This window comes from Girardinichthys multiradiatus, chromosome 11, assembly GCF_021462225.1.
Source record: "Girardinichthys multiradiatus isolate DD_20200921_A chromosome 11, DD_fGirMul_XY1, whole genome shotgun sequence".
NCBI classification, from domain to species: Eukaryota; Metazoa; Chordata; class Actinopteri; order Cyprinodontiformes; family Goodeidae; genus Girardinichthys; species Girardinichthys multiradiatus.
Genome location: NC_061804.1, coordinates 11831744 through 11852212, shown reverse-complemented (window position 1 = coordinate 11852212; position 20469 = coordinate 11831744). Strand labels below are relative to the sequence as shown.

Sequence of the window (20469 nt, the reverse complement as noted above, 5' to 3'; positions counted from 1 at the left end):
GACAGATTATTGAGGAGTTTACAGAAGCAACTTAAAGTCAAGATAAGAGACAGCAAGGAGGTGTACAAGAAGAAGCTGGAGAGAAAGCTCCAGCAAAACAACATCAAAGATGTGTGGTCAGGGATGAAGAAGATCACAGGCTTCAAGCAGAAGGATTATCAGACCAATGGAGGTCTGGACAGAACCAATGAACTTAACACATTCTTCAATAGGTTCAGTTCAGAAACAAGCTTTGCATCCTCTTCTCCTGCTCACAGCCAAACAGACATTCCATCCTCCTTTGACCCACAGGACCCACAGCTGTCAGGTAACACCTCACATTTTTTATCTTCCACCTCAGCCCTAGACCCTTCTGCTTCTACATGTTTGCCTTCAACCATATCAGAAGATGCTGATACTTCCTTTGCTTCCCCCTTCCACCTGTGTGTCTCAAGAAGTCAAGTGAAGAGACAACTGGAGAGATTGAATAGGAATAAGGCTGCAGGTCCAGATCATGTCAGCTCTAGAGTCCTGAAGGCCTGTGCAGAGCAGCTCTGTGGGATTCTGCAGCACCTCTTCAACCTTAGCCTGTCCCAGAAGAAGGTTCCGGTGTTGTGGAAGACCTCCTGTCTTGTTCCGGTACCAAAGAAAATTCACCCATCAGTCCTCAATGACTATAGACCTGTTGCCCTGACATCTCACATCATGCAGGTCCTAGAGAGACTCCTGTTGGCTCACCTGAGTAAGCAAACAGTAAACCATCAGGACCCCCTTCAGTTTGCTTATCGCTGTGGAGTTGGAGTTGAAGATGCCATCATACACCTGCTTCAACAAACCCAATGTCATCTGGACAAAGCCAGCAGCACTGAGGATCATGTTCTTTGATTTCTCCAGTGCATTTAATACAATCCAACCTGATTTTCTTTGTCAGAAACTCCAGAAGACTCAGGTGGAGGCCTCAACAATCTCCTGGATCAAAGACTACCTGACAAACAGACCACAGTTTGTGAGACTGAAGGGTTGTGAGTCTAACCAGGTAGTCAGCAGCACAGGAGAACCACAGGGGACTGTACTCTCACCATTCCTTTTCACTCTGTACACCTCAGACTTCCAGTACAAGACAGACTCCTGTCATCTGCAGAAAAACTCAGATGATTCTGCAGTCGTGGGGTGGATCAGAGATGGACAAGAAGATGAGTACAGGAAGGTGGTGGACCGCTTTGTGGCATGGTGTGGAAACAATCATCTCATTTTGAACGTGACTAAAACAAAGGAGATGATTGTAGATTTTAAGAGAAACAGGAATAAGTCAAAAACTATTTCCATCATGGGAGAAGAAGTGGAGGTGGTGGAGGAGTATAAATACCTCAGTGTTCACCTGGACAACAGACTAGAGTGGAGATGCAACTGTGAAGCCATCTACAAGAAGGGACAGAGCAGACTGTACTTCTTGAGGAAGCTTAGGTCCTTTGGTGTTTGCAGCAAGATGCTGCATATCTTCTTTAAGTCTGTTGTGGAGAGTGTGATCTCTTCTACCATCATCTGCTGGGGAAGCAGCATCAGAGCCAGGGACTTAAAAAAGCTCAACAAGCTGATAAAGAAGTCTGGCTCTGTTCTGGGTACTCCTCTAGAACCTCTGGAGATCATTGTGGAAAGACGGATTCTTCATAAAATGAAGAACATTATGGAGAACCCTGATCATCCTCTTCATGAGACTGTCCTACAACAACAGAGTGTCTTCAGTCAGAGGCTTCTTCAGATCTGCTGTAAGACGGAGCGCTACAGGAGATCCTTCCTGCCCACAGCCATCAGCATCTACAACGTCTCTGAGGAAACCTTCATAATATGAGCTATAACAACATTTAATTTCCCTTTGGGATCAATGAAGTATTTTTGAATTTGAATTGAATTAAGAGTCAGAACATTTCCTTCCAGCAATTCATGAGTTAAAAAACAAATACTTCAAACCATCAGCACCAAACGTCTGAAAGGTCTGAAACGGCGACCAACAGAACATCATGTATGGTTCCTGCTCAATCTTCGTGTAAAACCTCCAGGGTTTATCAGGCTCAACCTTCCAGGTTTCACCAAGTTCACCATGAACTTGGATGGAGACTTAAGCCTGAAAATACCAATTTTCCCATTCTTATTCATGCCTGGAAAAAACTGAAATCCAAACTCCAGAGCCTTTAACAATATGTATGAACCCTGCTTATGTAACCTATCATGCATAGATGATTAGATTGGTAGAGCTGTCATGTAAGGTGGGGAGGTTTGGAATAGAGTTGCTCTTCCTCTCCAGGACTCTTCCCTTTGGGATTGTTCTTGTCACATTCTACTGGGGGGAGACCCAGAGATACATCTCACAACTCGCTTGTAGGATTCTGCATCCATTAATTCTGGGAACTCCTTGAGACCAAACAGAATGAGCTGGAGAATGGTGCTGGAAACAGGGATGCCTGGGACTCCCCTCCTGAACCTGTTACCTCTGAGGATGGATGGATGGTTGGTTTAGAAAAATGGGACAGATATAAACAGTATAAATGTTTTTCCAATACTCTTGTCTTTTTCATACTTCTTGTGTCTAGAAAACAATCCAAAATCGACAAAAACATAAAAGCCAAATGAATGACAAGACTTCCTGTCTGCAGTAAAGAACAGAAGAGGCTGTTTAAGGTCATTTAAGTGACATTTATTCTTACCCCTAAAAATTAAGATGTGAGACATGGCAATGTCTAAAACAAAATTAAATGAAGCATTGTTGGTGATTTTGGAGCACAACTTTTCGCAGGTATTAATACAAACTGATGGACATAAATCAGACCAGAATGTCAGCTTTTAAAGCACTGTACCTGTTATTCACTCTACACACACAATCTGGGAATCATTTAAAAAGTGTTTCATCAACCTTCAGATGAAATAGTTTGATTTGGGAGGGTACTGTTTGCTAACATACCTAGTCCCAGTTTCCACCTGCTGTAAAGAGAACATGAACACTTTCATTAAAGGGCTGGTCATGTTTTTTATTCATTTTGGTGTTTCTGGGCTTTAACTGGGCCGGTTTAAGAAGAATTTGCTGCTGCTTATTGTATTACAATAAACCGTTACAGTATTTGGACATTCAACGTTTTTATGTGAGTCATGGTTGGTGGAAGGTGTACTGAAGATGGAGTGTCTGGACTGAAAAAAGGCTAACCAGCTATTTAGCTGCTCTGATAGCTAGCCCACTAGCGAACAAGGGGCTAGCTTAGCTCCGCGGCATTAACATAAATGTTCGCCGGTTATTGTCGCACAAACTGGGCAACGCTTTCAGCAAACAGACCCTGCTTTCTGTCGAGACTGAGACCGATTACTATGAACTGAAGACTTGGCTTTATCAGGTAAACCCTCCGCCATTTTGTGCCTTCTTAGCCAAGACATCCATGTGAACGTTGTACCTGCGGCTCCAAGCCCCCTGCGCTGCACAGGGAGACAGGCAGGCGGCGGAGCGGGGGCCGGAGCACTCCGCAATGACCGTTGCTGTCTGTGTGTGTCCCCAGCCTTACCGTCGTATCTCTCCGCCTGCTCGGCGAGTTTCGCCTGGTACACTAGGTTGTCTCTGTCCGCCATGGTGCTCGGGTAGCCGGTGGGCTTGTTTCAGCGTCCCGGGGAGAAACAGGGGAGGATTTTCGGGCTGTTCGGAGAGATCTGGTGGTGGATCAGCAACCGCTCTGTCGCTCCGCTGAGCCGAAGACCCACCGGTGAGCAAAGGCGTAAAGATGGCGTCGCTGCTCCATCCGGGAAATCCACGCAGCAGTATCATTCACGCCTCCCGCAAAGCTCCAAATGCACCAAGATCAGACCCAAATTACACTTTAAAATGCACAAAACAAGATTATTCCCCAAAAAATATTTAAACGGTTTAACTTTATTCTAAAATTGCGCAACAGTGCATGTTGGGAGTTGCTAAGTTATGTTCATTTTGATTTTATCTTTTGATAAAGGTAATCCTTTTTCTGGTTGAAACATTGTTTTTTTAGAATAATTTCCTCTGGTTTTGGATGCGGTCCAGCTGGAAGGATTTTTGCTTTTTTTTAAACTTTTGGACAGCTGTTATAATGCGTAACTATAGCAACAGGTTTTTGTTTAAAACCAAGAGCAGCTGGATAACATCTCAAAAGCTCAACATGGCCTGAACTATGACTCCAATTCCCAGAAAAGAGATGGAGGAAGTTGAAATAATCTCTTCTATTGATTATAATAAGCATGTGAGATCTTTGACAAACGAATTGTATGAACTTCAAACGCTAACTAGAAAAATTAGCATTTCCTGCGAAAATACAGTGTGAATGCTGTAAGCTGATTTTTTTAGCTGAAAGCTGGCAGAAACAAGCTGAAATTGACTGCAGAAAATCTGCTGAAATGTAACGAATTACAAGAAAACAGAAATGCTAAACTCATGTTGAAAGCTGGCAGAAAGTGGCTAAGGTTGACAGCAGAAAATTAGCTGAAATCTGATAAATTAGTAGAAATAGCAGAAACATTAGCAAAGAAAAACTCTTCTAATCTGTTTTAGCAGGAAGACTATTAGCTATAAAACTGTAAAAGGTGAAGTTACCTCAAAACTACTTGTTGAAACAGTTGTTGAAATGCAAGAACTGATAAAACCTTTTAAAAAAAAGCAGGAAAGAGATGAGCTGAAAAAACACAGACTGAAGCAAAAATATAGCCTAAGTTGAAGTCAGTGCTAAAATATATAAAGAATTGCAGAAAATTCAGAAAAAGAGTGAACTAACAACAAATACCTGAAGAAACACAAAAACAAACAGGTAATGTCCTAAAAAAGGCAATGTGTTCATCAGCTAAGAGAGAAGAGAGGAGAAAGAGAAGCTAAAATGCTAACATTAGCATATTGGCTATCACTAGCATGAAGGCTGATATTAATTCACCCCATCTACCATGCAAAAAGCAATGTATAAGCTAAAATTTGCTAAAATGCTAATGCTTACTACAACCTATATTAAAAAGTCTATGAAATTGCCCTTTAAAAGTATTCACTCTTGTTCAGGTGTTGCCTTTTTATCATGGAGTAGCATGCTCCCGAGCTACTCCTAATATCTCGGAAACCGTAAGAGCTATCAATGTCATCCTTTGACCGTTTTAATCAGAATGGACAGGGGAACGATAATGTCACTCTTTTTTTGTTGACAAAATATTATTAAAGGCACGACAATAGGTGAAAAGAAAGGGAAAAATGGAGAAAAAGACAAAAATGCCTAAACATGCTCTTGAACAACTTTGAATAACTCGGAAACTATAAGGGCTTTCGATTTGATTCATGTACTGTATGAATCTGCACGCTTTGCAGAACAACCATGAAGCTTTTCAAGTTTCTACAAAAATCTGAGTAGGAGGTGTGACCCTGTAAAAAAGTGGATCATTTTGAACATTTTAACCTAAGTGAAGGCAGATTTTTTACTCTGAAACAAACCTATCTCACGGGAAAACGGTAAAAGGTATAAAAATTATTCCTTTACTGTGAGTGAGAGGACCCATTGAAGCAAAAAACTGCCAAGGCTCATGTCTCTACATACCGCCATTTAGGAGATAGGGCAATTTGAAAACGACCCTTTTCACTGAAATTCGCAGTCCTCCCTTTTCTTAGATTTTGTATTGATCCCAATGAGTCAGGAGGTGACATGCCTGCGCTGAGGGAGGGTTTTAAAGAAAACCATAAAACCTACGGCAATGACACTTATATTTCCTGAAAGCAGAAAGACAGAACTACGTTTTGATGCATAAATTACTTCTGTAGAGTGAAATCTGTAAGAACAATAGTAATTTGTTTGTGAAAATTCAGTCAAGTTTAAAAACTGAGAAAGGCTAGACTGTGCACTGTGACAGTTGGAGAATTCTGTCAATGGATTACATTGTAAAATTTAAATCTTGTGAAAAGTTGCATAGAACTTTAGCAATTTTAGAGAATATGTAAGAGATATCAAAAAGCTGAATAATTTTAAGATAGCTTAATGTCTTGTGACCCGTTTAAACTTTGAATGGAGCTTCTAGCTGAAAGTATGTGAAAGTAGTTAGCTGTGTTGTCAGTGTATCAACCACCCAGACCTCTCAGGCCTTCTGGCTCAAATCTACAGGTCCTTCTCAAAAAATTAGCATATTGTGATAAAGTTCATTATTTTCCATAATGTCATGATGAAAATTTAACATTCATATATTTTAGATTCATTGCACACTAACTGAAATATTTCAGGTCTTTTATTGTCTTAATACGGATGATTTTGGCAAACAACTCATGAAAACCCAAAATTCCTATCTCACAAAATTAGCATATCATTAAAAGGGTCTCTAAACGAGCTATTAACCTAATCATCTGAATCAACGAGTTAACTCTAAACACCTGCAAAAGATTCCTGAGGCCTTTAAAACTCCCAGGTTGGTTCATCACTCAAAACCCCAATCATGGGTAAGACTGCCGACCTGACTGCTGTCCAGAAGGCCACTATTGACACCCTCAAGCAAGAGGGTAAGACACAGAAAGACATTTCTGAACGAATAGGCTGTTCCCAGAGTGCTGTATCAAGGCACCTCAGTGGGAAGTCTGTGGGAAGGAAAAAGTGTGGCAGAAAACGCTGCACAACGAGAAGAGTTGACCGGACCCTGAGGAAGATTGTGGAGAAGGGCCGATTCCAGACCTTGGGGGACCTGCGGAACCAGTGGACGGTGTCTGGAGTAGAAACATCCAGAGCCACCGTGCACAGGCGTGTGCAGGAAATGGGCTACAGGTGCCACATTCCCCAGTCCTGGGCTACAGAGAAGCAGCACTGGACTGTTGCTCAGTGGTCCAAAGTACTTTTTTCGGATGAAAGCAAATTCTGCATGTCATTCAGAAATCAAGGTGCCAGAGTCTGGAGGAAGACTGGAGAGAAGGAAATGCCAAAATGCCAGAAGTCCAGTGTCAAGTACCCACAGTCAGTGATGGTCTGGGGTGCTGTGTCAGCTGCTAGTGTTGGTCCACTGTATTTTATCAAGGGCAGGGTCAATGCAGCTAGCTATCAGGAGATTTTGGAGCACTTCTTGCTTCCATCTGCTGAAAAGCTTTATGGAGATGAAGATTTCATTTTTCAGCACGACCTGGCACCTGCTCACAGTGCCAAAACCACTGGTAAATGGTTTACTGACCATGGTATCACTGTGCTCAATTGGCCTGCCAACTCTCCTGACCTGAACCCCATAGAGAATCTGTGGGATATTGTGAAGAGAACGTTGAGAGACTCAAGACCCAACACTCTGGATGAGCTAAAGGCCGCTATCGAAGCATCCTGGGCCTCCATAAGACCTCAGCAGTGCCACAGGCTGATTGCCTCCATGCCACGCCGCATTGAAGCAGTAATTTCTGCAAAGGATTCCCGACCAAGTATTGAGTGCATAACTGTACATGATTATTTGAAGGTTGACGTTTTTTGTATTAAAAACACTTTTCTTTTATTGGTCGGATGAAATATGCTAATTTTTTGAGATAGGAATTTTGGGTTTTCATGAGCTGTATGCCAAAATCATCCATATTAAGACAATAAAAGACTTGAAATATTTCAGTTAGTGTGCAATGAATCTAAAATATATGAATGTTAAATTTTCATCATTACATTATAGAAAATAATGAACTTTATCACAATATGCTAATTTTTTGAGAAGGACCTGTACTCTGCAGAACCAGAATCAAACATGGAGGGGCAGCTTTTAGTTCTTATGCTCCACTAGTCTGGAATAAACTCCCAGAAAACTGATTAAAAACATATTTGTTTAGAGTGGCCTTTGAATGTGTTACCTAAACATTATTAGTTAAGTTTTCAGTACAATTTTCCTTTCGTTTTCTTATCCATCATTCTATTTTCTTTATTTTTTAATTACCTCTGTTTGATTTTCTGTATCATTGTAATGTTTTTCCTTATGTACAGTGCCTTGAGTGCCTTGTTGCTGAAAAGCGCTATATAAATAAACTTGACTTGACTTGTGAAAGAGCGCAAACGTTTTGCTGAATTTTGCAGAATTTTTGAGATTTTCCATTCATTTCAAAGGGCTAAAAATTGACACAAAAACCTGAATATTTTAAAAAGTATAAAAAATATTACTAAAAAAAGTAATTGCCAGAATGTCCTAAATGAGCTGAACATTTTAAAAGTTGAATGGCACAAAGTATGAAGGAGGCAATAGGTGCCAAAAAAAAGTGTTAGAAATATGGAATAATAATAATAAAGAGAAACAGGAACACTATTGTGTGAATGCTTTACAGCTTTCACACAACAAGGACCCAACTTGAGCAACAGAAATGCAGTATTATGTGTTTCACTGAGGCATTGCTGCAGGATCATATCCCTGACTCCAGTCTCTCTCCCCAGCTTTCTGACCATAGAAGCAGACAGAGATTTAAAGAGGAGCAGCTAAAGCAAAGGAGGTAGATTAACAGTGCTTGTGAAAAATAGATGGTGTAATTCGGGACATATTGTGAAATATTGTCTTTGCAGTCCAGATATTGAACCTTTAGCAGCAAGTTGTCATCCATATTATTTAGAGAGTTCACCAGTATTTTTTGGCAACCACATATATTCCACCATCAGCTCTTGCTGGCACTGAATGTGATGCTATCAGCCATGTTGTTGCTAAAGGACAGACAACACCCCAATGCGTTTGTGGCGATATCAGGAGATTTTAATCACGCCCTACTCTCTGCTACACTTCAAATGATTCAGTTTGTCAGCTGCTTTGAGGCTACAGACTGGAATACATTGTGCCAACCACAAGGAGAGGACATCAATGCCATGACTGAGTGTGTAACCAACTATATAAACTTCTTTGTGGATAACACCATCCCCACCAGAACGGTGAGGTGGCTCCCCAATAACAAACCATGGATCACCAGTGACCTGAAGGACCTGCTTAACAAGAAAAAAAAAGAAAAAAGAGCGTTCAGAGAGGGAGACAGGGAATTATTGAGTATATTTAAGCAACTTAAAGTCAAGATAAAAGACAGCAAGGAGGTGTACAAGCTGGAAAGCAACCTTCAGCAACACAATATCAGGGATGTGTGGTCAAGCAGGCTTCAAGCAGGGGAGGATCAGACTAATACAGGTCTGGAGAGAGACAGTCAACATGAACACATTCTTCAATTGGTTCAGTTCAGGAACAAGTCCAGCATCCTCCTCTCCTACCCCCAGCCAAACAGACATCCCACTCTTCTTTGGCTCTCCTGTCAGACCACAAAAGTTTTATTTTCTACCTTGGCCATGGATCCTTCTGCTTTTGTTTGTCTTCAATCCAGTCAGGAGATGCTGATGCCTCCCTTGTTTCCCCATTCCATCTGTCTCTAAAAGTCAGACCTTCAGCACAAGACAAAGTTCTGTCATCTGCAGAAATACACGGCTGATTCTGCAGTCATCGTGTGGAACAGAGATGGACAAGAGGCTGAGGACAGGGAGCTGGTGGACCGCTTTGTGGCATGGTGTGAAAACAATAATCTAATCTTGAATGTGAACAAAGGAGATTGTAGATTTCAGTAGAAACAAGAATAGTTCAAACACTATTTTCATCATGGGAGAAGATGTGGAGGTGGTAGATGAGTATAGATACCTCAGTGTTCACCTGGACTGGAGATGTAACAGGGAAGCTGTCTACAAGAAGGGAAGCCTGGTCCTTCAGCGTTAGCAGCAAGATGCTGCAGATGTTCTACAAGTCTGTTGTGGCAAGAGCAATCTCTTCTGCCATCATCTATTGGGGTAGCAGCATCAGAGCCAGGAACTTAAAGAAGCTCAACAAACTAAGCTGATAAAGAAAGCTGGTTCTGTTCTGTTAGGGACTCCTCTAGAATCCCTGGAAATGTTTCTGAAAAGAAGGATTATTCATAAAATGACAAACATTACAGACAACCCTGATCATCTGCATCAGACTGTGATTCAACAACAAAGTGTCTTCAATCAGAAGCTTCTCCAGATCCTTCCTGCCCACATCCATCAGTATCTACAAGAAACCTTTCACGAAACGTGGATAATATGAATTACAACATTTAATTTTTCTTTGGGATTAATAAAGTATTTCTGAATTGAGTTTTATGCATCAAACCCAGAGAAAAAAAAAACAGGGATATTTTCCTAAATGTATTTAAACTATTAAAATTATCTTCTTCTTGTGTTTGATTAAGGTTGTCAAGCAAAGAAAAAGACGAAGGAAAGAATGTGAGGAAGTAACAGATGGAAGGACACATGGAAAGCACGACAAAAGGACAGAAGAGAGGAATGGAGGCAGGAAGACAGGTAGACATGACAGAGATGGGAGGTAGGATACAAGTATACAGGAAAGGACACAAGGAAGAAAGGTAGAGCACAATAAAGGAAAGTGCACATGAAAAGATGGAAGGACACGAGAAAGGAAAGACAAATAGAGAGCAAACAGAAGGAAAGAGTTATTTTCTTTTTCCTGATCTGGACGTAAAAAATACTAAACCTAAATTCCAGACTCCCATTCCAGACTGTGTAGGAACACTGTATAGAACCATATGAGCTCAACAGAAGAACAGACAGATGATTGGACCATGGGGAGTCAGAAATAATGCATATATTTATTCATTAATTCAGTATATGCAGTGTTGTACAGACTGCCTGTGGCTCAAAGTCCTTAATGAGCATTTCATTGTAATAAAACATGGCATTGTTGTAGTGTAGAAAAATAGCTTCCTTACATTTTTCTCTTAACAGACTTAATAACAAAAGAAACAAACATGTAAACTCAGACAGGGGGAAGGAAATTCATCCATAGTGTTAAAATGTTTTATTTTTTCCTAAAATGCAATAAAAACGGGTTTAAGTTGTTCATTTAAAGCTGAGAGGTCAGAAAAGTCTTCTGGGGATATTTTTAAAGCAGACAAAGAATCCCAAAGAATGTTTCTGGTTGCATTTGCAGCACAGATGAATCCAGTTAATCTGGCGTCACAGCAACCAGGCGAGTGTTTCTGAGGCGGGAGAGCAAGAAGTACAACTAACAAGTACTACAAACACAAGAGATCTCTGTCTTTTCCCCAGTAAAACGTGGAGTTTAGTTACAAAAGCTTTTCAAGTCATACAATTATTTGTTCTCCTGGTTCAAGAAAGAAACGTTCGTCATATGATTTTAACCCAAAGAAAAGATCCAAATTCCAACTTTAAAAGGAGCAGTTTGTATTGATTATTAGGGTTTACTAATATAATTATATTATTTAACATCAATAGGACAAATCTACATAAAGAAAAATCAGTTAGTTCAAGTTTTGTAATAGTTTGAAGACAAATGTTAGTTTGTGGTGAATGTTTTATTCGTGTAAAGAAAATCTTGATGTCAACAGGGACCGTTTCAACAGCAGCAGCATGTTAAGTGTTTTCTGCATTTCTTTCTGTATTTTATAGAAAGCCCAAAAGTTATTGGGACCCAAAAGTTAAAGAAAATCAAACAAAAATTGTTTTTACCATAAATCTCTTTCAGAGAATAGGAAAATCTCACTGTGAGCTCATCCCCATCCTGCAGGAGAAGCGGTTTTGTCTCCTGAGCGTGATAGATTACTCCCCTCCTGTGGGTAAGGAGTCATGGGTGGGGCTACGTCAGTACTGCAGGACCAGCAGTGCTGTGTTTGTGCAGTTTGGACTTCAATACGGCTCAAAAACCCACTGTTATAAACTAGCGCTTCCTAAAACAATCCAACAATTTTGATTCAGTTCATAACTATGAGCGCCACTTCAGTCAGTTTCTACCCTCATCTACCAACTGAACATGGAGGAGGTCCCATCCTTTCTGAGCTGAGCTCAGTCTGAGGCTGCAGAGGGACCAGCGGAACCAAGACACACAGAAACGTCTTCCTGATTACAGCTGTGTTCAGAATGACAGCGGTCCAACTACCACCAACAAGATCAGTCACTGGTTTTAGTAAACATATTTTTCCTGCATGTTAAATAATTCACCAGTCGGTGTAGTAGAGAAATAGAAAACCAACAGAACCAACAGTCATAACATCTGTGCAGCTAATTATGTGTAACTGAATCATTAATTGGGGAAGTGTTTAAAATTACATTAATATGAAGTTCAGTCAGTGAGGTCTTTCCTTCTGTACAACAGGTGCCTTTATTTAGGGAGGAAGTCAGCAGATGTTCTACCTGCAGGTTATAGAGAGCTCCTCTCTGAGTAAAATGGGTCGGTCCAGACATTCAGAGGAACAGCGTACTTTGATGAAAAAGTTGATTGAAGAGGAGAAAACTTGTAAAGAAGAGCAGAAAGTGAGGCTGTTCAGCTGAAATGATCTCAGATGCTTTGAAAGGGAGACCAGAACCAGAAAGATCTGAAGAAAACCAAAAACTATCATTCAAGAGGATGGAAGAAAACTCAGCCACTGATCAGCTCCAGGATGGTCATCAGAGAAGGTCTACAGTAACGTGAGAGGATGGTAACCATGTGAAGCCAAGCTGTCAGCAAGAAGGTCCAAACCAAGCTGGATCTGGATGACCTCCAAACACTGAATTCAAGCCACAGCACACTAAGGCATGGTGGCACGAGCATCATGATATTGAGATTTTTCTCTTACTGTGGTGTTGGGCCTATTTATTACATACCAGGGGTCATGGATCAGTTTTAACTCGCTCTGAAGGTGTGTTTCCACTACAGGAACCAGTACCGGAGTAGAAACCCTAATGCCTGACCTTCAACCCCTTGTGTTAAATGTGATTTCATTTAGTCAACCTTAAACCTTTTTCCATCTTTCCATCGTCAAAAAGAACAGAAAAATGTTGAAAACAAGACATAGACGAAAATATTTCTTACACTAAAGGAACGTTCCAACATGGCAGCCATGCTCTCTACTCGCAGACAGTAAATGCTTTCACAATTAACAATAATTTAAGTAAGAAACAGACTTAGAAGTGTTTTTAAGTTAATTTTAAAGTGTAACCGCTGTAGAATAATCACAGATTAAGGCTGCAGAACACCAGCTGATCCTGACAGGGGCGCTTTCTCTTTTCCTATCACTCCAAAATGAGAACAGACAGAAGTCATTTCAAGTCTGTGGTAGCTAGAACTTTCCAAAAGGTTCAGAGTGACTCCACAGCAGTAATAGAGTGTGATCGCTGTGACAAAATAATCAGTCACAGCTTTTATTTTCAAGACCTGAACCTCTCTTTTCCTCACTCTGCAGAGGAACAAGGAGTCGCTCAGTGTCTACTGACGTGATTTACATAGATGGCCTGGTTTGGAACCCCACAGGGAAAACCAACAGAACTGATGGCCAGGCTGGACAGAAGGTTCTTTGGGAAATATGTCCCAGGTGGCATAGTAAAAGCACAAAAATACAAACTGCAAACATCAACTCTAAAGTTTTGAGTTATGTCCTTGTTTTCTTAAAATCTTTTAAAGTGGTCTTGATCCAAGGTTCTCTAGGCTTTCTGAAGGTCAGAGAGGATGTGATCCAGTTAACGCCTTTCTTTTAAAAATGTTTGTACCTGGAACTGGTTGTTGTCGTCCTCAGCTCATCCTCTCTAACTTGTTCACATACAGTGCAGGAAATGACATCAATGATGGGTAGAGGAAAAGCAGCCAAACAACCTTCAGAAAGCCAGGGGAACTGTGGATCAGGACCAACTTAGAAGGTTGCAAGAACTTCTGGCTGCTTGGAAGGAAAATATGCAGAAATGAAGGATACGGATCTGGACGTGAACATTAAACAATGCAAACTCGGGTCTTGGTCTCCGAGGACAATCCAGCCCTTTTGTTGATGAAGGTTAATTCATTTTTTTATGAAGTCCTGGAAATGACTCCAGAACTAACTTGTTAACTGCTCCAGGTTATACAACCTAATGCCCTGAGCTTTAACCCTTTTTATTAAATGCAAATTAATTCGGTCAAAACATTTAAGACTTTTTTCCCCCTTCTGTCCATGGTCAGAAAACTGAAACAATTTTGCAAAACAAGACTAAAACATTTCTTACAGTAAAGGAACGTTCCAACATGGCAGCCATAGAAGACTGAAGACCACACCTCCTCCTGTGTGTGGCACTGGTTTAAATGGGTTTAAAATTCAACCAGTTTCTGAAACCTGACTTCTGGAAGCTTCTGTGCAGAAAAATCAGATTACAAAAACACCACAGATAATATTAATCATTTTTGTGCTTTACAAATACTGCCCTTAAAAAAAGATTATATGAACTACTTTGAAGCGACAGGACGATGTTCTGTTCAGTAAGCGATCAGGAAAACTGGGAATTATTTGCATCATGGTAATAAATATTAAACCCACCATCAATCCAATAAAACAAAGATTTCTTTTCATTTGTCTGAAACTGGTTTTCAACACACCAGCAGCTATAACTGGTTAAATGGGAATGAGGCTAAAACTGACCCACCAACACCAGCCTGACCTCAGTGTAAACTCTGTCCATTAAAATGACAACAGGAGGTCCATCCAACACGTCTCATGCTGGCAGACCCAGCAGATCCAGATCCAGATCAGCGTGTGGGCTCGGATTCGGCGAGCTTCCTCCTTTCCTCCTGAGCGTGACAGAACGGTTGGGAAAGACTGGAGGCGCCGGCTCGGTTCTCCTCAGCTCTCGTCATCAGGATGCTGCTGCTCCAGCAGTCGGACGTGAGTGAAGGGGAAGTGGCCTTGTTTCCCCTTGCACTCGCCCTCCCACTGGCCGTTCACGTTGATCTTGGTCACTTTTACCATGTCCCCCACCTGTTGGTGACAAAAGCCAAGCATGTGTGTCAGACTGTGGGAATACTGGCCTCTGCAGTGGCAGGGAGACACAAGCAGAAACCATAGATACAACGTCCACGTGTGACTCTGTCTCTATGCGACCTGCAGAGATCAGACCGAGCCTGCAACACAACACAGTTTTACAGACAATATGCAAAACAACTGCTTTTATGTAGCAGAAAGTGTTGCTGCTGTTATCAATCATTAAGTCTTAAATTCAAATTTTATTCCAGTTTGTTTTCAGTGTCAGAAGAGAAGCAGAGACGTGTGGGAAGCCGTCCAATAGGAGTCGTGTCTATATTTTCAACTGAGGCATGTGGAAAACAGCAGATAACAGGAAGGCTCGTCCTACTGCAACAAAGTTGTAAAGAAAATAATAATTTGAGATAATCAACAGACTTCCAGCTTTTTATGGAAAGGTGGTGTGTAAAATGAATGTAGAGCAAAAACATAAATAGTCTCCAATAAGTAAATAATTTGGGGCTCAACTGGTTTCCATCTTATCAGCCTAGTTTGGTTTTTTTTTATTTCCATGAGATTCTGATCATGGTATTAAGTTTGGGAACCAGAGGCCCAGTTAAACCTGAATCCCCCCGTTCCCCCGCACTGCCCCCTCTCCCTCACATCAGACCAGGTCAGGAAAGAGCGGAGGCGGCTGAAGCAGAGGAAAGCTGCAGGACCAGACGGCATCAGTCCCAGGCTGCTGAAGACCTGTGCAGACCAGCTCTGTGAGGTCCTCAGCCACATGTACAACCTGAGCCTCAGTCTGGAGAAGGTCCCTGTCCTGTGGAAGACCTCCTGTATGGTTCTGGTTCCTAAAACAATGCATGCCAAAGAACCGGCCCACTACAGACCAGTAGCATTGACCTCCCACCTGATGAAGATCCTGGAGATGCTCACCCTCACCCACCTCTGCACTGTGGTGAGCCCCACCTTGGACCCGCTGCGGTTTGCCTACAGGCCAAACATCAGAGTAGAGGACGCTGTCATCTACGTGCTGCAGCTGGCGCTCACCCACCTAGAGACCGCTTTCAACACCATCAGATTGGCGCTGCTTCTGGGAAAGCTGGAGGACGTTGATGGATACCGTGCTGCCTGGACCATTGATTACCTCACTGACCTGCCACAGTACGTGAGGCTGGCAGCTGTGAGTCAGAGGCGGTAGTCTGCAGCACTGTGGCCCTGCAGGGCACTGTCCTGTCACCATTTCTTTTCACCCTTTACATCGTGGACTTCACCTACAACAAGGACAGCTGTCATCTCCAGAAGCTTTCTGGCGACTCAGCCATCGTGGGCTGTGTGTTTGAGGGGAACGAGCTAGATCTTTAACATGAGGTCGCACATGGCTGTTCCTTGCAGAAACAAATGAAATATCTCGTTATAAAGTTTAGCTTTTTAAAGGTAGGAAATTAAAACAGGAGCTATAATTGTTATATAAAGGATATACGCGGATTTATAAGGGTTTAATTTAGAGACACCTCTGCTCCATAACCTGGAGGATTTTACTGTGTCCAGCAGATTTCCACTGATGCAGAGGAATCTGTAGCTTTAGGCTGATTTGAATAAAAATTGTAGTTTTATTTAGTTTTACCAGTTAGTTTTATTTAACTGGAAATCTGTGTACTTTCAGTTCACTCAAAAAAATATTCTGCATGCCAACCAGAATCAGCTAAAATCTGGATCAGCAGATCACAGCACAGAAATAAATCAGAGATGGAAACAGAAACTCAGATCTGTGAAACTGTGGAATAACTGTAATGACTTTATTATTTGTGCTCTTTAGATCAAGCAGGACTCATCGTAAATGACCTTTTCTGGACTCTCTCAGTGTTTTTATATTATACAGCTATCGTACAAACAAGGATTAATATTAAACCTTAAACTCTATGGAGGTAACCTTAGTGACGTCTATATGGTGCGGTTATGGAGATAACTGCCACATTTAAGTTGGTCTGGGTTTTATTTCAGGGCAACAGTCGCCTCTGTTTCACTAAACCCATTCAGTAATAAACAATCTACCACTGACACATGAACCAATGGCCTACAGTGTGCTCATAATGTCAGAGCATTGTAAAGGCTCTGAGGGAACCTCTGTACAGAACCGTCTCTGTGAATGGACTTGTGTGCAAAGCTGGTAAAGAGAGACTGTGTCTGCTGTCATGCATGAGTGAAGGACATTAGACCCATCAGGACAATCTACGCTGCCTTGAACAAGGAAAGTTGAGGCAGCTCTCAGAGAACATCAGGCCAGGAGGAGAGTTCCTACCTCCAGCGCCAGCGCCGTCTTGTCATAGGCGTTGGGCACCCTCTTCTGAATGGCTCGTGCGTACACCGGCCCATGCTGCAGGTTGGGGAGCTGAGTGTTTACCACAGGTTGAGCGTACTGACCGGGGTCCCCTGGAGGGTTACCCTGTGTGGTCCCTGTCCCATCTGGGATGGCCCCTACCCCTCCAACGACAGGGGGACTTGAATTGGCTGCGGTGGGTGAGGCGGGCCGGTACTTTTCCACATAGGGAACTGGGATCATCCCAATTCGGCCCTCCTGGTTGGCTGCGCTCCACCATTGCTCCTCAGGCTTCTCTAGCACACGTAGGAGGTCTCCTGCTCGAAAGGGCAGGTCTTCCTCATCATTCCCAGGGAAGTCAAAGAGCGCCCGGACAAACTCTGCCTCCTTCGGCTGTTGGGGGGCGCCAGGAGAGGGGGAGCCAACGGACCCGGTGTTCCTGGCCTTACCAACGGGCTCGATGAGCGTGGTGGTGTCCAGATAGTGGATCTTGTAGAACTCTAACAAAGCTGGCAATGCCTCAAACTCCTGATCCCCGATCTGAAACCGAGGAGCCGCCAAACCTGAGAGACAGAAAAGGGACACCTTCCATCAATGTATAATCTGGATCTTCTGCAAAAACATTAATATAAACCAGGAATAATATGCATTGTGAACAATAAAAGTTAAGAAAAGGTATTTAAATCTTAAATCTTTTCAGTGGTTTCTGGTAACTGTATGGCCGTGACTTCAGTCACTGCTCTTAAAAAACACCCGTTCTGAAACGGGTTTCTCAGGACTTCAGTGTGATTCTCATCACTAAATTGCACACAGTAGCTGCAATTAAACATGGTTTTGAATTTAATGCTATTTATTGAAGCTCTCATGGAGCAGTGGAGAAAAAATAACAATCCAGACAATACAGCCAGTTTTTTTCAGACATCATTAGTTTGAATTTAAGTCATTACGGTATATCTAAGTTCTCATCATGATACGAAATTTTTCTCGATAACTATAAACGCTCATGCCTACTGGGTTGATCCCAGAGTTGCAACCAAAGCAGATTTGGTTAATTGACTAAACTTTTAGAGCCACATTCCCCCAGTCACACATTCATACATAGATCGGGAGGAAACATCGGGCATGCTGCCCTCCCTTAGAACGGCAGCAGGCCAACGTGTGGCAGGAAGAAGCAGGAATCGAACCCTCAACTTTCTGGTTGCAAGATGACTACTTTGTCCACGGAGCCTCAGTTGTTCATGTTGGTTGAAACCTAGCAATAGTTCCCTGGACTCCTGTAACTGGTTGATGGAAAGGTTAGCTCCGACCTTCAGTCAGCATTCCCCAACCTTTGGTTAGAGGTTGTTGGTAGGTTAGCTAGGACCTTCAGATGATGTTCCCTGAACTTCAACTTACTGGAACCTGCTAAAGTTTGCCGGAAAGTTAACCTCTAGTGAACTTTACCAACCAGTGGCTAAAGTTGGCTAAGAAGTCAGCTGAAGACTTTAAGGAACGTTCCCCAACCATTTGATTAAAGCAGATATAAGGCGGCCCGTAGCGTAGTGGTGGAGCAGGCGCCTCACGTTGCCAAGTCTTTGTGTCTGTTGGACGTTCAAATCCCAACCTTACAGCAATCCCTTGATGTGCCTCTGCTATAAAGTTTTTTGTACATGTGCCTTATTACATAAATAAATTGTTATACAGTCATATTTAATAAATTAGAATCTGTGGTCCAATGAGGCCCATTTGTCATATTAAAATGCTTTTTATTGGTTTGATGTAATATTGTAATCTTAAGTGTGGTGTTTTTACTGGCTGGAAGCAGAAAATCATCATAATTAACAGAAATAACGGCTTGAAAACATCAGACTGTGTGGAATTAATCTAACGAATGTGTTTTACTTAAATAAACGTTTCAGTGATATTCTCATTTATTAAATGGGTCTTTATATACTGTTGCTATAGAAAGTTGCACCTCCGCAAAACCTGAAGGAGCGGATTTTGGAAACTGCGGGTCTGAGATTTAAAAGATCCAAGCCAGGACTAAAACAGCCATGAAGGGGATGGATCAGAGACATTCCTGAAACACCAATCTGTCCAGTCATGTCCCAGTTGTGACATCAGAATCTACACATTTCTAATGGACTCCTCCCTGCTGGTTTCCTCACCTTAAAACTAAATCCCTGCTGTAAAAAACCCACCTGGATGAGAATTAATCGAGTCTTACCTGAGCCAGACTGTCTGTTGTTGCTCATGTTGTTGATAATGTAGTGGGACACTTTGGAGTTCTCGGAGACGGAGAGGACATAGTCTCCGGGGATGGTGCTCGAGTCCCGGACCAGGAAGACTCCGTGCCTCTGACCCTGTAGCAGAGAGACCGCTTCCGGGCGGCTCAGGCGGCCCCAGTACCAGCTAGCTCGGTCCTCGGCGTCGAAATTACCGGCCATGGCAGCGGAGTCCGGTCCGAGGCTTCAGGCCAGGCCCCCCTTCTCCCGAAACTCATACAAGAACTTCTGTTTCCCGACACTGCCTCAGGGAACCAAACGCAACAAAGCCACGACTTTAGAACTTCCAACGCTGCGGAACCAAACAGAACCACCGATTCCTTCTACCCCAGAAACACAAAACTGTTCAAAACTAACGAGACACAAGCGCCTCCGGGACTGAAATGGCGGAGCGAGGAAAAAAGTCGTCCTCGTCTACCGGAAAGGGATACCCGGTCAATGGGAAGCGGTGCGTTCACGCACCCTGAAAAACATGGGAATACTGCAAGATCATCCATCTGCAGTTCTGCTCCGAACTTCACATCCACTCAGCTTAAATATTAAAACCGACTGGACCGATTGATGCTTTATTTTCACATTCATTTCCAGGCTAGGATGATAAGAAACCAAACAACGGCTCTGATTCATAAAAAACAAGAATCTGTTACAGAAATCTAAGGAAGCGTAGAGCTGCTAAAAAAGAGCGACAGTTACTACGTGAAAACTTTATAGTTTAAAAAATATCCTTTACATGTTTGGACAGTATAATATCATATTAGTGCAATATTATATCATCTTACTATAATATGCATATTTATATACTACTAACATGATGATATATTGTTCAAACATGAAAATAATATTGTTGGAACAATAAAGATGTCTTGTGAAAACATGGAACCAGTGGCGGTTCTAGACCAAATTTACCAGGGGGGCCAGTTTTTTTTCACATGGGGGCACAGAACAAAAGAATGAAAAAAAAAAAACACAAGGCAATATTTCGTTGTGGGACACAGATAGGGTTCCCAACTCCTTGATAAATAAATAAGGGACACCTCCTGGTAGGGCCGTCCAACTCCACTGTCTGCACCTCTACCGGCCTGGTGATTTTTGTCACCCTTTTTCTTTGTGTGAAATGACTTTGGAAACATTGGACTCAAACCCAAATTTAATTCGATGCATGTTTTTGACTGATACAAATATCCATG

At 42.2% G+C, this 20469-nt stretch overlaps 2 protein-coding genes and 1 long non-coding RNA gene across 4 annotated transcripts in view; 1 reads left to right on the top strand and 2 right to left on the bottom strand.

Annotated features, from left to right (window-relative positions):
- Positions 1-3838, bottom strand: part of LOC124876941 (14-3-3 protein epsilon) — a 21646-nt gene extending 17808 nt beyond the window's left edge. The window contains exon 1 of one of the 2 annotated variants that reach the window (XM_047380005.1): positions 3525-3838. In XM_047380005.1, coding sequence (XP_047235961.1) covers positions 3525-3588 — 64 coding nt within the window. In that variant the 5' untranslated portion in view covers positions 3589-3838. The remainder of the gene's footprint in view (positions 1-3524) is intronic. The other variant, XM_047380004.1, reaches the window with a different exon arrangement.
- Positions 2878-16992, top strand: LOC124876942. The gene is made up of 3 exons (XR_007040410.1): positions 2878-3359; positions 10169-10280; positions 14968-16992. It is a non-coding gene; the product is annotated as an uncharacterized LOC124876942 (long non-coding RNA).
- Positions 12096-20469, bottom strand: LOC124876940 (adapter molecule crk-like). Its single transcript, XM_047380002.1, has 3 exons — positions 19225-20469; positions 17001-17581; positions 12096-14713 (listed from the first exon to the last, which is right to left on the bottom strand). Exons 1-3 carry the CDS (start codon positions 19442-19444, stop codon positions 14579-14581), a joined length of 936 nt encoding a protein of 311 aa, XP_047235958.1. The 5' UTR covers positions 19445-20469; the 3' UTR covers positions 12096-14578.

Coding starts and splice junctions, on each gene's coding strand:
- LOC124876940 (XM_047380002.1), bottom strand. CDS start 19,444: ATGGCCGGTAATTTCGACGCCGAGGACCGAGCTAGCTGGTACTGGGGC. Junction 17,582..19,224: donor CAACAGACAGTCTGGCTCAG/GTAAGACTCGAT, acceptor TCTGTCTCTCAG/GTTTGGCGGCTCCTCGGTTT. Junction 14,714..17,000: donor AGACGGCGCTGGCGCTGGAG/GTAGGAACTCTC, acceptor TGTCACCAACAG/GTGGGGGACATGGTAAAAGT.